The sequence below is a fragment of the Anopheles ziemanni genome, chromosome X (genome assembly GCF_943734765.1).
Source record: "Anopheles ziemanni chromosome X, idAnoZiCoDA_A2_x.2, whole genome shotgun sequence".
Taxonomy (NCBI): Eukaryota; Metazoa; Arthropoda; class Insecta; order Diptera; family Culicidae; genus Anopheles; species Anopheles ziemanni.
This window is the reverse complement of record NC_080707.1, coordinates 2,654,651-2,671,277: the sequence shown is the minus strand read 5'-3', so window position 1 is coordinate 2,671,277 and position 16,627 is coordinate 2,654,651. Positions and strand designations below refer to the sequence as shown.

The window sequence follows — 16,627 nt, the reverse complement described above, 5'->3', positions numbered from 1 at the left end:
TCACAGAGAATCTTTTGTCAGTTATGAGTTTTCCTTTTGCAGTAGGTTGGATGATTTCCGGGAAAAAAACTCGACACTGAAGGATGAAATAAGAGCAGAGCACTTAGCAAGCAGGAAGCTCTTCGTTGTTTTGCTCCTGGATTAATGTGGTTAGGTGTAACAGTTGCCAATTTTAACCGGAATCCGAAGTAACTTGAGGCAAAACACACACTAGATTACCGGCTGTTAATGTGAGTTGCCCGAGTGGTGGAAGAGAATTCTACATGTTTTTATTTCCCCTTCCAAGAAGATCGAAAGTTTTGCAATTAGCAGCTCGTGTTTAAGCCTGTGTTCAACAGGAAGTTACGAATGGGTGTAAAGCTGTTCCCGGATTAGGTTTCAGTTGGAAATCATTATTATTTTCTGTTTTAAAATCTCTTCCCAGAGGGGTTTTAAAAACAATATCAACTAAAGGAATCAAGTACTTTAAAGCCTTTTGAAATGGGTAATTTTAATTTTACTTCAGCAAAGCCCGTTACATTTTTTGTTAGTTAAAGTTAAAAGTGAAAGAACTTACTGTTTTTAAAAAGCTTTCCGTAGCGTTAAGAAGAATAATATATCTAAAACTTGTTAACTGTATTTTTGCATTTAAAACAAGCTTTTACTGCTTCGAAAAGAAGAGATAATGTCTACTTAACAACTTCAGCATCTCCTTCCATAATGTTTTAACACACTAACAAGAAGCGTTTGCAACAAGTATATAAAACATTGACAAACAATTTTGCCTGGATGGCTGTTTTGTCAAAACTTCTATAAAAATGGCGTCCACACCAACACCGACAGAAATTTGTACGTATTTTCCTGTTTTTAGTGTTGTTGTTAATAGTTGTAAGGAAAATCAGCAAGAAATAATAATAAGTTTTTCTAAATGCTACAATGTTATTACTTACGGAATTCACATAACCGACTGTGGCATTATATTCTGTTCTATTTCTGTCCAGAAAGTACTGTTTTTGACAGCTCGCGCATGTTCTTGATTGACCTCATCTTTTTTTTTTCTTTTAAATTAGTAAACGAACCATCTTTAGAATGGCATTCGAACGAAGTGGAGTGTTCTTAGAACCACCTGCCAGCTCGAAAGGTTCGCGTTTGCATATTTCTGGAGCCATAATCAGTTTCAGTTGAAAGCGGAAAATTCGAGGAAAAATTCGTGCAAAGGGAAGGTCTTTGCAGTTTGGCCTTTTCGGCAAGATTCTTGTGAAATTGGCTGATTTACTCATTTTGACACCGAGGTTCGCACGTGCGCTAACGCCCCTGCACCCCCCTCCCCGCGACATAAGTCGGTTAGATTAGGTTTCGGCGAGTCATTTTTCACTTAAATGCACTTCACCTTCACCGTCGGTGTGTGCGAAACAGCATTAGCGCGGATTCGAGATTGAAATGGCAGAGTAATCGCTCGTATAGGCCCGCATCGGAAAGCGGGTGGGAGGGGTGGCTTGTCACGCGATCATTTGTCATGACATTGCGGGTGGCGGGGGGGGGGGAAGGGGGTTAGCGGGGAAAAATATTTATTCCGACAACTGCAGCTTTCCAAGGCCCGCAGATGTTACCACCGTAGGTTTTTCTTCGTAGGCCTCGAGAAAAGTCGCGCCCAAGTGTGTGTTTGTGTGCGTATATGTGTGTGTATATGTGCGGGGGCGTTTGTGTGACAAAGTAGGCAAACAACGTGCGGTTTCGGCAAAGTTCTAGCCGTATAATTTATGCACCATGTTCCGTGTTTCGCGCCGGGCCGCGTATGTACGCACGATTATTTGTGAGTTTTCCATAAATTAAACTTTCCATCTCGCGCGAATCTGGGGTGCCGATGTAGGTAGAGGGGAGGGGGGGGGGGGGGGGGGGGGGGGCGAGAGGGTGGATGGAAATCAGCTCCGTGGAAATGATTCAGAGATTAGGGTTTGTTCGCGAGCCTCGGCAAGCGCCAGTATTTACGTATGCGTCAATTTGCGTCAAAAGCACAAACTCCATGTCGCCCCCCTCACCTCCCCCCCCATGCCATAGGCAAGTAATGGAAATTTATGGACATTTCTTCGCGCTTGACACTGGCCCTGCTTTCCCGGTCCTCGGTGCCACCTGTCGATTGTCGGAAAAGTTCGCAGTTTCCTTTTTCCAGTCAATTGTTCTAAAAGCTCGCGCGCGGTTCGGCTCTATATTCAATCACTTTTCACTCTGTATTCACGTTACCCTTTCACTCGTTGGTTAGGTTGTTGTAGTATTTGTGGTCGTTTCGGATAAAATACGTCGGATGGAGAGGTGGTTTTCCCTCCAGTTGGCTCTTTTCACTTTACAGTTTAATCGCTGAACGTACTTAACACGTTAACTGACAAGCGATTTAGCATACTTTTTTAGTATAATATTTTTTGATCCATTCGTTTATAATGTATATTAAATCAACGTTTTTCAAAGACCTGGTGTCCCAAAAATGAGTTTTTGATAATTACTTTAAACTAATTACAGCTGGCTATCAAAAACAATTGCAGTCAATCTCAAGGTAGTTTAAATAGCTAAAAGATAGCTTAATATAGGAAAACCCACAACAGCATAGGCAACATTGAAAGCTATATTTATTTATCTGTTACTATACTTGGTGAAGAAAAATATGATCATTTTGCAAATTTAATATTCTATGTTAGTCATAAAGTCAATGTCTCGTTAGTCATTGTCTCGAAGTTGCAACTTTTTTTCCAGAACAACACAATATTTATCTATTCGCCCATTTTCAATTTTCTTTACGCTCTTTTGATGTTTTTTTAATTGTATTTCTCATTATTTTGTTCACTGCTGTTTAATCCTTTAAACGTAAAAAGAGATAAAATTGGCTTGAATGGTGATGATTTTTCGTTTTCTCTGTTGCCATTTCCCATCTGTATTTCATTATGTTCTCGGGCAGTTTTCAAAACCCAACGGAAAAACGCTTTTAGTTTTGATGACAAATTGTTCCTACTTCACACACACGATTTAAAAAAACCGAAACGAAATTGAAACCCGTCACCGAATTCAACCTTTTGGAATATCGGTGCGTGATGCGTCTCGGGATGGGACCCATTTTAAAGGGGTTTTGCTTCTTTTCACGGAGCCAATCAACGTAATGGTTGATGCTGGAAGGATGTTTTTCTACCAAACCGATGAATGGAAGTTTCCTGCTCCTTCGCTTGAGATAGTTACTTCTCGGAAGTATTTTTAATGGCCTTGGGGGACGCGGGGGCGCGATTGCCCCTCGATGGTTTGTGCACTTTGATGCCGCTTGATTCACTTGCCATGCGTGTCCCGAGCGAGGATGAAAATTGGCCTACGGCAGGAGAAAATAGACCCGCAAAAAAAAACAACGCAGATAAACGCTGGAAAATCGAAGGCAGGAAACGAATGCGAAATAGCTCAGGGCTTACTTACAGCATTGATGTGTATGTGTGTGTGTGTGTGGGTGTGTGTGTGTGTTTGGTATTGTGAAAAATATTTCGCCTCCGGCCAGCGAGGCACCCCACGCTTCCGAAACCCGTTTCGCTGGAAAAAGCGCCCTCAGAAAGTTCACGGAGAATGGAAAAACATACGCCGCAAACTTTTCACCAAAGACGAAAATATTGAAAAGTTATCTTACCGACGAGTTGAGAGTCCACCCACTCCACTGTGATGTCATGTTTTTCTTTCCCGTTAATGCAGTTTGCTTTCGGTTTGTTAACCGCAAGGCGACTGCACGCTTTGCAGCTGGAAAAACGGGTGTGTCCTTCGTGAGAGCATTGGATTGGAGCATTTTCCGAAGCCCTGTTCTTCGGTGGTTTCGGGATTTTCATTGGCATTTCGCCGGGTGAGCGTACGGGAGTCGTGTGGGATCAAATTTCAAGAGCGCCATTCCGTGCGGGAAAATCCCGGCGAATCGCAGCAACCGAAAATTTTCCCACCACCAGCGGTTTCCGGTGCGCGGAACCGGCTGAATCCGTTCGATGTAAAAATAAACGTCACCAAACGCGTCGCACGGCATCGGCAGAAGTACGGAAAAGAGATCAGTAATTGAGTCACGCTTTTCGTACCGTTTGTTCGTATTGATTTTTTGCTTTAAAGCCCGTACTCGTGCGTCGGAAGCAACAAGTTTTCCGAGCTTTATTTTTCTACCCACCAACGTTGTTGCTTGTTGCGGTCTGTAACAAATAGAAGATTTCATACGAGTTATGGAAACGTCTAATATTTCTTTGTTCATTATTTCACACTTTGTGCTAAATGAAATTATTTTTAATGGTTTATTTAAACCTTTGAGCGTGAGTTGAAAAATAATATTCTCTTGTCGTTCAACAAAGAGTGAATAGAATGTAATGAATGAGAATTTAGAACACGTAAGATTTAGACATAAACAAAGATTTGACATAAGTAAGACATTAGAACATGAAGTACGATAATTGCGAATAAACTACTAAACATAAAATCATAAATGTACCAGCGAGTAAAAATAACTGTAAGGAAGAAAGTTCAACGAACTGAAAGTTGATATTTACGATGCGAAAGACCAAAATATGTAGGAAGTTAATCTATGGATCATTTTTCTTGGAAAATTTATTTGATTGAAGAGCTCGTCAGTAGTTAAAGATATTTTAAAACTAAATAAAATGTAACCCAAATTAAAACACAACAGCACTCAACAGTTTTTTCCACCTGCGTTTGTCAGTTGAGTATTATCCATAATAGAACAACAAACTAACAATTGGAAAAGACAGCGAAGTAACCAATTTGTGTCATTTGTCTTTCGCAACGATTTGATTCAATTGAACGAGATGATTACAGCAGTATAAATAAAACTCAAATCCGACGAGTGAACATAACGAAACCGATTTTAATGAGACCTTTCTTTGAAAATTCGTGCGTGTGTTTGTTTGTTAAAAAGTTTTGTCGACGCTGTTACGACTCACCCATCTTCGCATGCGATTGTTTAATGTTGCTTTACGTGCGCCGAAACATTCCGAACAGTGTTGCTCCAAAACATGGGTACGGAAATGGGCAGAGAGATGGAATTGTTTTCTGTCCACGTTTGGACACGACTGCAAATGCTGGAAATGGGTGGTTTTTATTGGGTGTGAAATTCAAGACAAATAAATTTCCCCCGGACGCTCGAAGCGTGTACAGTGTTTTTCCCTTCCGGCCGGTTTGTGGTTTACAATTGGATCAAATCCAAACAAAACCCACGACACGCCCGCGTGAAGCGCCCAGGTTAAACCCGACGTGGGAGAAATGCAAGCATTGCCGGCCCGGAAAGGACGCAGGGGGGCAAAAAATAAAGGCACGGCATATTTTCCAAGGGTTAGCAACCGTTGCCCAGGCTTAGCCCAAACCACTTTTCCTATATTTTGTTTCTTTTTCAACCGCATTTCGTATCGGATTTGTATTCCATTCCCCGGCAAACCCTCGCGGGCACACTTTGGGAAGGTTCGGAAGGGATGCACAGTGAGGAAGCATTTGGAAGAAAAGATGTGCTTCAAAGATGGAATGGTAATTAGCTTTGATCCTAAAGTTGACTGAAAAAAGGGGATAGTTCTTGATTTCATCCGCCAAGTTATGCGATTTGATCCACTGTGTTGCACGAGGTGAGAATATTAGAATTAAAAATAATTTAGGAAAACATTATATCCTTCAGCTTTTCCAAATGTGCGTATAACAACTAACACTAAGCCATTGTATATTCCGAACGAAAAGATAAAAAAGATTTTTTAAATAATAGAAAAAAAATGGTTAAGTACTGATAATTCGAGTACATTAAATACATTAAGTGGTAAACTTGTTTTACACGATTACTATTTTCATGGTTTAAAATGATATCTAAAGGAAACACAAAAAATCTGGGGCAAATCAGCTAAAAACAAACACACACACACACAAACTAAAATAGCCTCTCGTTTGCTTCACGCTACACCACTGTGCGATGGAGACAAACAATGCCGAATACGCAATGCCGTTGCTTTAGCCCGTGAAAAGTGAGTTTTCGGTTTCTTGGAAAACTAATAAAAAGAGATACCGCACACCTCCCCCACTCCTCCTCTCGCCCCCACCCATTAGTGAAAGTTCAAAACCAAAGCAATTGTGGAGTGGGTGTGCCTTCGGTGATTGCCGAGCCCTCCATGGGAAAATATCCTCCGTCGGCCAGGTTTTTCCAACGGGAGTTGAGAAGCATCTTTCTTACGCGCCTCGATATTCCGATCGTAACATTGTGTTTATTTTGATGCCCCCCCCCCCCCCACCACGTCACCCCCCGCTGTTGAAGAGCGAGCGGGAAAGTTTTCCAATTTATCGTCCCGACAGGATCGCGGAAAAACCTGCCCGCCGAACGCGATCGGGAACTCGCTAACTCATCACTTACCGTTCAAGCGGAGTCAATCAAAGCGAAGACAAAGCAATTCGGGTTGGCAATTGTTGGCCGGGCATTGAACGTACCGAGGCACGGACAACGGAAATGATAATTGCCTATTGGCAGCCCTCGCGAGGGAAACAGGGTTCGGTTTAATGGCAGTACGAGCTGCTCATGACGTGCGCCCATCATAATTCTTCGAATCTAGCTGACAACGCAATTTTCGGCGAGCATTACGGAGGAGGGTGTGGGAGGACGATAATTAACAGGTCAACGACAACGGCGTGCGTGTGTGTGTGAGCGCATAAGGAAGCTGTTTGTCTTTTTTTCCGACATTTTACAAAATGTATTTGTTCACCAACAAATAAATATACCACTTGCTGCCTTGCTGAATGTCACTTTGACACAACGTTTTGTAGATAAGGCATTCTTCATTAAATTTCTCTCAGTTTTTCACAATATTTAGCACTTCAGGATTTGCTACCGCGTGGAAATAGTTCACTGGTCCACTTCATGTGTTTTGCTCAATATTTTAGAGAACTTTAGAGAGAGGATACCTTTTTTTCCCACAACTTTATATTGTTTGTAGACTGTGTAGCTGCTTTTCTGGAAACAATCGTGATGCTGTTGTTATTATATAGTTTCATTTCCGTTATGTGTATCATTCTCCCGAATTTGACAAATTGATATGTAAGCTATACAAAGCTAAGCATCCTTATCATAGTGTTAGAAGATCTTTATAAAACAGCATGGTTCCCGTTTTGATGTCGTAAAACCGATTCTTTTCTTTAAAGAAATTTTAAAACGAACAGCGCAAGAGAAAACCAATCGTTGTATTCGATGAATAATAAGCCAATACTTCTCGAACTGAGATGAAACGGTATAAAAAAGTTGGAAAAACAAATTTTCAAGTATCATTTAACACTATAATAAAACTACCAGTTCCCATTTCATTTAATTTTTTTTCTATTATACTACCTAAGAAAAAATCAATAACATTATTCACAAAACATACCAACTTGTTAGAAACGATTCTGCAGAATAGCATTCCAAGGTGCGGTTTGCAAGAACCGGATAGGAAATGCCATCATACTTGACCGAATTGTTATTTTATGCGGCTAGAAATGAAGTATTGTGCAAGTATAGATTGAATTCCTTAAGGTAAAGAATGTGAAAAGTGGGTCTTAAACTATCAACAGCATCTTGGGAATGGATGATTCGAAGAAGAACGAACTGCTAGTGAAAAGTGTATGCCACAGTGGGAGTTGGAGAAACATGGTATGGATTTTTCTGACTCTCAGCTTTTCCTTATATGATATGTTGCTATTACTCAAATGTGCCCTTGCTGCTTTTCGGCTAATCCGAATTGCTTTCGAATTCATGGAAAATCTGGTCCAGATGGGGGAAAAAAACATGTACACAGTACATGAAAGGCTGGTAAACATGAATCAGGAAAGGAATGAGATTTCATCTCCTGAAACCGCGTGGTTATCATCGCCCCGGGGGGGTTTCTTGGCATCTTCTGCCGTATGAGCGTCACGCTGGGTTGTTTTTTTCCCAACGACGTAATGAGTTTCTTTTGACTCTCCACATGCGACGGCGTCTCAAGTAGAGTTGTTCCTGCTTGGACGACTCACATGACAGTGTGGTTTGAACGAAACGCCACTCTCGACTTGGTGTTCTGGCGAGGAGTTCATCCGAAGGCCGGAAATCCTTACGTCGACGCATGTGGGAACACTCTTTAAAGAACGAATTCGAGTATCCTCTCCCCGCTTCGCTTGGAGATAATTCAAACTGCCCCCAGGTAGAAGAGGCGACCGAAAATATATATCTCTTCCAGCGCGGGGTACGTATATATTAACTCCACCTTCGCTAAGAGCCGAAACCGCAGAAAACGCTCATAAAAGTATCTTTCTGCCAGGCAACCGACCCAACCAACCAGGGATTTGCAAGAAAAAGGCATACGCCACATAAAAAAGTATGACGACTGCTTCTAAGCCCGAATTCCAAGCGGTGGTCTTTCATTTCCCGACGTCGGCACACAGGGAACGCCGAGGAGGGGGAAATTTTTCGTGGATAAATGGATTACGGTTTTTTCGTCGGTCGCTCCGGAGGTTTGGCCGGAGGGATCGCTTTCAAGACTCCCTGCAGCCGCACAGCTAATCAGAAGCGTACTGATTAGCAGCGATAAGGAATGAACCATGGCGAAGGGAAGAAAAAAACAACACAGACACATCCGACAGCCATGTTGTCTTTTTTTTTTGGTTCTCGACTCCAAACAGACGAAGGAGCGCGCTGGAGTTAGAAAGTCCGCAACCTGGCGTTAGTCCCTTTTGCACCGCTGAGTTTCCCATTAACTTTTTCCAACACACACACCCAATCCAGTGACCCGAAACTAACTCGCACGGAGACCATTAATTACACCCGCGAGATTGCTGAGTGTTGCGGTTCCGATAACCCCGGAACGTTTCGGGATTTCGGGGCCAAAACGCAACATTCGGCGCGGGTCGTCTAAATGTTCGCGCCTTCGGTGGAAGGATTATGGTTTTTGGGTGGTAGGTAGGTAGCACGGTGGAGTTGGAGCATCAACACGATAAACATGGTTTCATGGTGGCATGAAACAAACTGATAAGGGAGACTGAGGTAGGTTAGTGAGACGCTAAAACGCTGTTGCGAAAAAAGGGTTAAAATAGTGGAAAAATTGGGATAGGTCAGGTAAAAAGGCAAGCTTCTGTATGGTTAGCAACCATCTATCGCAAGAGAAGATTTACCCGAGGGTTGGAAGAGAAATGTAACAACCAACACGGTTTTCTTCACAATCGCAAATGAAGCACAAAACAGAAAAAACAAACAATCGAAAGAATAGGAAATGTTTGCCAGATTACAAACGAATAAATAAACGAAAAAAACCATTTAAATAAACACGCCACAACGGAATATGGAAGCTGGAAGGGACGAAAAATATACTTGACGGCACTGTTTGCTAAACATAAAAACTTGGGATGCAGAAAATAAACAAACGAAAGATGTAGAATCGTTTACAATCAATGTTTAAAAACGAATTTAATATTAAGCAGCTGCTTGGGGCCTCTAGAACGCTTAATCCGGCTTTGATATTAAGTTAAAAAATAAATAACGAACTAGAAAAAAGAAATAGAGAACACTAAAAGATAAAATATAAGAAAAGAAACCAGCATCGAATGGTTTGATTCGAAAAGAAGACTCGAACGAACAAACCTATAAAGACGGTAAATCTGAATAAACTAGAAGCAATTCCACCATTGAAAACAATATGTTGAAGCTACGTATCATTAATTACTGTACAGCTAGCATTCAGATGGAACATGACAATCTTTCAATGCACTTTCTTAGAAGTAGCTGCTTCGATTTCTGATGAGATGTTCCTGATATGAGAGCCATGCATTGTGAATATGAAAACACCTGAGGCAGTGTATTAATAAACTACGTTACACTTCAATAAATCGCTTTAGTAATTCATTTCAATTACTATTTATAGAGACATTGTTTTAATCGATAGGAAAAATGGATGGCGTTGGGGTGTACACTAGCCAATCGATTGTTTAGTTGTTGTGCAATGAAGCTATATGCCCGCCGGGCATGGTTTCATTAATGCCAATCAAGCCATACAAAGGTTCAATCAACATTCCAACGTCAGTTAGCCTCTCGATCAAACGTGCAACGTGAAAGTGCAATGTGCATGCACCGGACAATTATCCGATTCCTCGGATCGCCGTAACAAATCAGGTGCTTCTCGACAGCACGAAGCAAACCCGGTCTCAATTGCAGTTACAGCAGTTCAGCAGCAAAACAAAGAAACGAAAGAGGTACTAGCATGGTGCGGAATAAGTATAAGAGCTCAACGAGGGCAAAGCGCATTCGACATCGTCGAAGAAAGCATCGCATTCGATGCTTATTGCCCGGCATCGTCTTGGAAGGTGCTCAAACGCCCACGCCACCTTCGAACGAGCGTCTTGGAGAACGGTACCTTAGGCAGGGTGCACCATCGTCTTTATTATACGTGTCCATTCTGCCTTCTCGCTGCTGTTACGGTGCTAATGAGTGCTGCGAATCTGATATCTTCAGCGCCGACAGATGTTGGCAGTTAGGTGTAGTGATGTTGTTAGCGAAGCGGTATCCTTTCCCTTCATACGCCCACCTGTATCATCGCCATTGTTCGACTCTTATTTAGTGGTGGGCGAGCGAACGGGGGCGGGGATTCTTTCTTCCAACTTTTCTTTTCTGGGAGGGTGAGAGGTAACAAAACGAGGATTACATTTATCAACAGTTTATAAAGCTTGAAACCTGCGGCAAACGAGCGCAAATTATTCAAACAAGCACGACGGATGCAAACAAACTCCGAACGGTAATTATTTGCAGTCCATCTGAAACAAATTACTTCGCTGGAAGCAAACTGTTGCGAATGCAGCTTGTTTTTGATATGTGTTATTTATATTCGCTCTGTTAAAGCGAATATAGTTTAAAGCTTCATAACGATAGAGTGAAACATTGTAACAAATTCGCACAAAGACAAACAAAACTGTAAAAGAAATAACGATAGTTTATGCAACACAAAGTAGTAGATAAAATTCGCATGTTTTTCAAACTGATTGAATAAAGGATAGATATTCAAAACCTACCCAAAACAGTTGGCTAATTATTTCTATGTTGTTCGAAATGTTTCAGTAACAGAAGAGAATCTACCTATGAAATTTTGTAATGTTTTATACGTTTTTTTATATTTCTTTTTTTCAATTCACTTTTCTATTTCTAATGGTTTGAGGAACCCACAGTTCTTTTATCTTGTTCTCTTCACTGTGCTCATGTGGTGTTACACTGTGCTGTAAACTAGTTTTGTATTGGTAGTCTCTCATGCGTTTGTACTTCTAGCTAAGCTTACTCGGTTTTTATTATAACTTTTACAACAAACGGTTTTTTATCTACATTTTTGAGTAAATTTGAATATTTATATATTGAATTTGAAATATAAAACGATTTTTCACATCCTTTTTTTAACTTTTTATTTCATTCTCCTATGGAAGGTGTCAGTGCTTGAACAACAATCACACATCCTTCCCGATGCAAATCACCGGGGATTCATAACCACACACACACACACACACACACACACACATACGCGAACCTTAAGAGACACCTTCGTAGAGCTATTTACATCCAAATCCAAACAAATCCTGCCTGGAGGGATACGAGTTCTTTTTTTACCTTTTTTACCTATTCGAAAGTGGGAAATGGAGAGAAAAATGCCAACGCAGAACAACCCGCAGCTGAGCTCGAAATCAAATATTTGGAAACAAATCAAAAATGGAAATTGAATCCAACCGAAACAGGACAACCCTCGGCCCGACAAGGCTTAATGGGGGGAAAAATAGGAAAAGGAAAACAAAAACAACAACAACAAAACCGATGGGACAAACCGATGGGACTGGCAGAGTGGATGATGATGTTGTCTTTTTGGACATCCTTTTTTTTTTTGGGTCCACCCCGAAAAGGATCCCACGGACTTCGAAAAACCGGCGAGGTTCCTTTGTTTGTATCGTTGCGATAAACGCACCTGGCGGGTGGAAAACCCACGGAAAAAGTGGGCACAGATTGCTGCTCCGTGAGCGTGACAGTGTTCGGAAAAGATTAGCGATAGGAAGATAAACGTACCGGTCACGGTTCGAAGATACAAATATTTCAATATACAGATTATTCCTTCCATCGGAGCAACAGCAGGAGGGAACAAAGGATTGGCGCCTTTGATTGATCCGATTGCTTCACCGGTTCGGGGCTCAAAAGCATGATATCGGCATGCGGTTGCCCTTGGAAGGTATCGGTACGGGTTCCCAGGAATGCTACACCGGGCTTTCCACGTCTCACAACTCCATCTACGTCTTTGAATGTTCGGTCGAAGCGCGGGCTTCAACTAGAATTCCTGCGAAACACATTAGTCCGCAGAGGTAAGCCGTTGATTGACAGCGCATGACATTTGCTCGCTTAACATTACAGCTGCATGTGTACCTGTCACACTGTGGTAAGTGTTTTAACATATTAACATCTCTCATTGGATTATTTACAACATAACGGACGCAGTGTTGTGTGAGTAAACCGATCAAGAGTTGATTCCTTAACGATTCCTTCTTTATGATGTGCTCAGATTTTCACGATTTGTCAAAATGACGCTAATTCCAAGAGTTCACACGAATATTTTTCAGACAATTTTGTATTATTTAGCAATTTCCATTAGCGAGACAATTGTCAACAATTTGCCTCAATTATTTACTGTTGCTTGGAGATGTATGATTTAAAAAAGTTCCTTCGAACGACAACTTAATGTCACGGGAAAGAATATTCAAGAAGAAGAAAATAAACATGCAAAACATCCAAATAGTGCTTGCTCATATTTCCAATCGTTAAATAATTTAATTTTATTTCGTAATTTTATCCGATTCCACAAACTTTAAAAGCGTACAAGATGAAATGAAAAGAACTAAGTACTCGATTCAAAATGAAATTCAAAAAGGATTTAAAACAATACATACTAGTTTAAAATAGACTTGAAAGGTTTGTTTAAAAAATCGGAACTGTAAGCTTTGCATCTCATCTCGCCATTTTTATGATTTGGTGTTAGTTTTTAAGTGTTTCTTGTGCTTGAAATCTCCTTATTGCCTGTTCAGTTCTGTTTCCATTTCGAAGGAACAGATTTAACTCTCAATAATCGCCAACCTAACCTTGCCAAGCAAGTGGCGAGGGGTTCGTCGGAACTAATCGGACTCCTGCTCGCTTTTAACGAGCAGTAAATTGCTCCGAGTCGGCTCGAGCGCCCTCCCTGCGTGGGGGACCATTTATCAATAGTTGCTTAGCCAACTCAAGGGTTAATCAGTGGCGTTCACCCCTAAACTAATTACGGTAGCAGTGCTCCTCCCGCCCTCGCCCTCGTCAGACAGTCGAACGCGCAACCGGACCCAGTCCCAGTTCCGCTAATTGGAGCTCGCTCGCGCTCGGCGAAATGATGGATGAACGATCCGGGAGCGACCCATCAGGTTGTAGGACGGTTTGGTGGAGGGGTGGGGAGGGGGGGGGGGGTGGAGGGGGGTTTGGAAAAAGAGAAGATAAAATTGGCAAGCACGTTGCAAAGCGTGCGAGAGCGTGAAGCGTTTCCGAACCCACCTCCACACACTCGCCCGGGAAGTATACAATTGAATTGTGCCCAACTTCGGCGTCGGCCATCTTCCGAAGCGCTCGGTGAAAGAAACCATCCAGCCTCCCGACTCCTCCCCCCGATGCTGTGACGGGCACTTTTTTTTGTATTTTCTTTCCATCCACCATCCGACGCCGGTCGTTGTTTACTTATGAGAATCGTCTCCGGAACACGCAGAAGTGAACAATGACCTGAGAGTGAGAGGTGGTGGAGGCACACCCGCAGGGCGTTAGCGTTGAGATCGGGCGGGTGATTCATAATGAATATTTTACATCCCACAAGATCCATCCCCCCCTCGTCGCTCACACCACCGGAGTGCAGCCAACTTCCGGTCTCTTACTTCGCAGGAGGACGATTTCAATTTCGGCGCCATTCCTTGCCATCGCTCGTCGCAAGCGGAATGAGGCTCGGCTGGCTCATTGGTCATTTTTAATGGATGCTCATGGAGGCTGCCCACCTCCCCCCCCCCATGCTATCTTGTCATTCGATTGTTGCGCCAGGCCGTGGTTGTCCCCATTCCGATTGTTCTTTTTCTTCCCCATTCCGATTGTACCTGCAAGGGTGAGTCTCGGGGGCAATGGGAGGCAGGGAGGAGACACCTACCTGAGAATCATTAGCGGGCAGACGCACAGCACCTGCGACGATGCCATCGCCCCCAGATGGCGCTGCGTTCGCTTTTCGCGGTTCACGTCCGCCTCGGCGTCGTACAGGTCGTAGGTGCGGGAGCTGCCGCCGAGCGTGGCGGAGGCGGCGGCGGACGTTGTTGAGGCGGGGTTGGTGGAGCCACCGATGGAACTGGCCCCGCCACCCGCCTGACATCCGGTGGACAGCCGTCTGCAATACAAAGGGAACAAAAAACAAGATGAAAAATGTGTAGGAATAAGTAATAAAATACCGAAAGCAGTAATTCTCAAACAGTACGCTTGTCAACGCCCATCGTTAGCCGGTATTGTGAAAAGAACCAATGAACCAATGACAAGCTTATGTAAGCATTAGTTTTATCCACCTGTTTTTTTTTTAACTTAAACTCATTAACCAAACGCTTGAAGTAGGTTTATGGGACTGTGAATATCTTCTTGCTTTATTTTAAGTATAAAAGTACTCGCATATCAGTCCCATCCTGTAGCATACTCTGTTTACCGTGCACGTCGAAACATTGATATTCGGGTTTTCATTCCATACAGATGTTTCCAATTTAACAAGGTCTACTTCGTTAAAAAAGGCCAGAATTACAACAATTTGTTGTTTATTTTGATTACTTTATATTACAAAATTGTTGAAGTTTCAATAACTATGACTTATCTTTAATTTGCAGCAAAGACATCATATATAGGACTGTTATGCGGGTACTTTCAATATGGAACGCAGTCAATTTGGTATTTTTTCATATTTGTATGCAGTAAATGGCCACTTTGAGATATTTTTTTCGGAAAATATATTGCAAATGAACGAGTGACCGGGACCGGGCTTTGGGAATCGCTGGAAGCTAGACGAAAACGCGACCGGGGACATTTCGCTGTCACTAATCGGGAGCTAATGGTGGGGCAATGGGGGAGATTTGGTGCGCCCGGTCTGACACTCCCAAGCATAAAGCATCGCTGGATGCTCGTACGCTCGGTACATTTGTCATAATTTGTGCGAGAATGGAACGGTGGTTGATAATTTCTTCCCAAGAAACACCAGTGGGATCCGAATTTCGGAAGAACGGGACATGGAATGTCTTTTCCTTCACTCCTATTTGATCTTTGCCTTTTTTGCTATATTGTTTTCCTCGCCTCTTCCAGTCTTCGCACACACTGGGCTACTTGCTGGCTGTGTCACACGTGCGTATCACCATTGTTTACGACCACGAGGCCACCAGCCCTCCCAGTGGTCACCCGAAGGCACTCTCCCTCACGCCGGAGGCACGTGGCAACTGCTCAAACTCCTCGAGGGAGCCTCAAGGTCCTTCGTGTGCTTGCGGTTGCTAGCAATAAACTTCAAAATTGCTTGCCAAACCGAAGCTCACTGTCACTTCGTGGAAGTCAGCTCTTGGTGGAGTGTCAACCAGAGGCGTTCTCGGTACAGCTCCAGACAAAGATTTATATTTGCCAGTGAACATTGCACAAGACAGAACGATGCAATAGAATGAGCAAAAGAAATAATTAATTCTATAAAACATAAATAAAATCAACAGCAAGATGCTCATAGCCGTTTTCTGGATAAAAAGCTTTTATATGTTCCGGAAATGAGATGACAAGTGGGCAAAAGTCTAGCTAACAAATGTTTTGTTCTTACTTTCCACCTTCTTTCGTTCCTTACTTTCCACCTTTGTTTTGTTCTTGCATTTTTACTTTTTTCTTTGTTTTGTTCTTACTTTACACCTTTTTTCGTTTGTACGAAAAGAGATGGAACAATACCAATGATTGTAAAAAAGTTTTGATTAAACATGAAATTGAAAGTTTCACGATGGAGCCGCCTAGTACTTGATATAAATGTTTATTTAATTTCATTGACTTATAGCCATAGATGGTTCAATAGTTCCTCAAAATGATGGAAGTAAAAATGAAAGATGTTTTACTAAATTTCATTGTAATAAGCGAGGAACAAAATCACAGTTTTATTCGAAGAAAAATAAAAGAGATCCGCACAGCTTGGAGTACTGATTTACCCATCACAAACGGGGATAGATAGAGTCGGTAAAAGAGGTGCGAAAGGTCGAAAACAAAATGTCCAATCATTGTTTATGGTGTCCCAAATTCCTGCTCCGTTGCTTCCCGGCTCGCCTTTACGAGGAGCTGCATTTTTTCCACGCCGATAAGCATCTGTAACAGCTCCGGCGATGCAACCGGCGAGCCAATTCCGTTGAAATCTGCTTCGTAACCATCCGATGCCAGAGCTAGTCGTGGTGGGATAGAAGCAAAAAGCCAAACTCTACGCTGAGCTTGTTCGGTTCCTAGCGCGTCGCTATGCCGCGGAAAGATCTGCCGGTAGTAACGCAAGATGCCGGCTAGAACCTCACCTGGCTGTCAGCGCTGATAACCTCCGGGAGGTAATCTTGCAAAATG

General features: G+C 42.5%; 1 protein-coding gene across 1 annotated transcript in view; it reads right to left on the bottom strand.

Annotated features, from left to right (window-relative positions):
* Window positions 1-16,627, bottom strand: part of LOC131291322 (G-protein coupled receptor moody) — a 52,136-nt gene that overhangs the window by 4,557 nt on the left and 30,952 nt on the right. Inside the window, exon 5 of the mRNA XM_058320519.1 lies at window positions 14,184-14,414. Within this exon, the coding sequence (XP_058176502.1) occupies window positions 14,184-14,414 (231 nt within the window). The remainder of the gene's footprint in view (window positions 1-14,183; window positions 14,415-16,627) is intronic.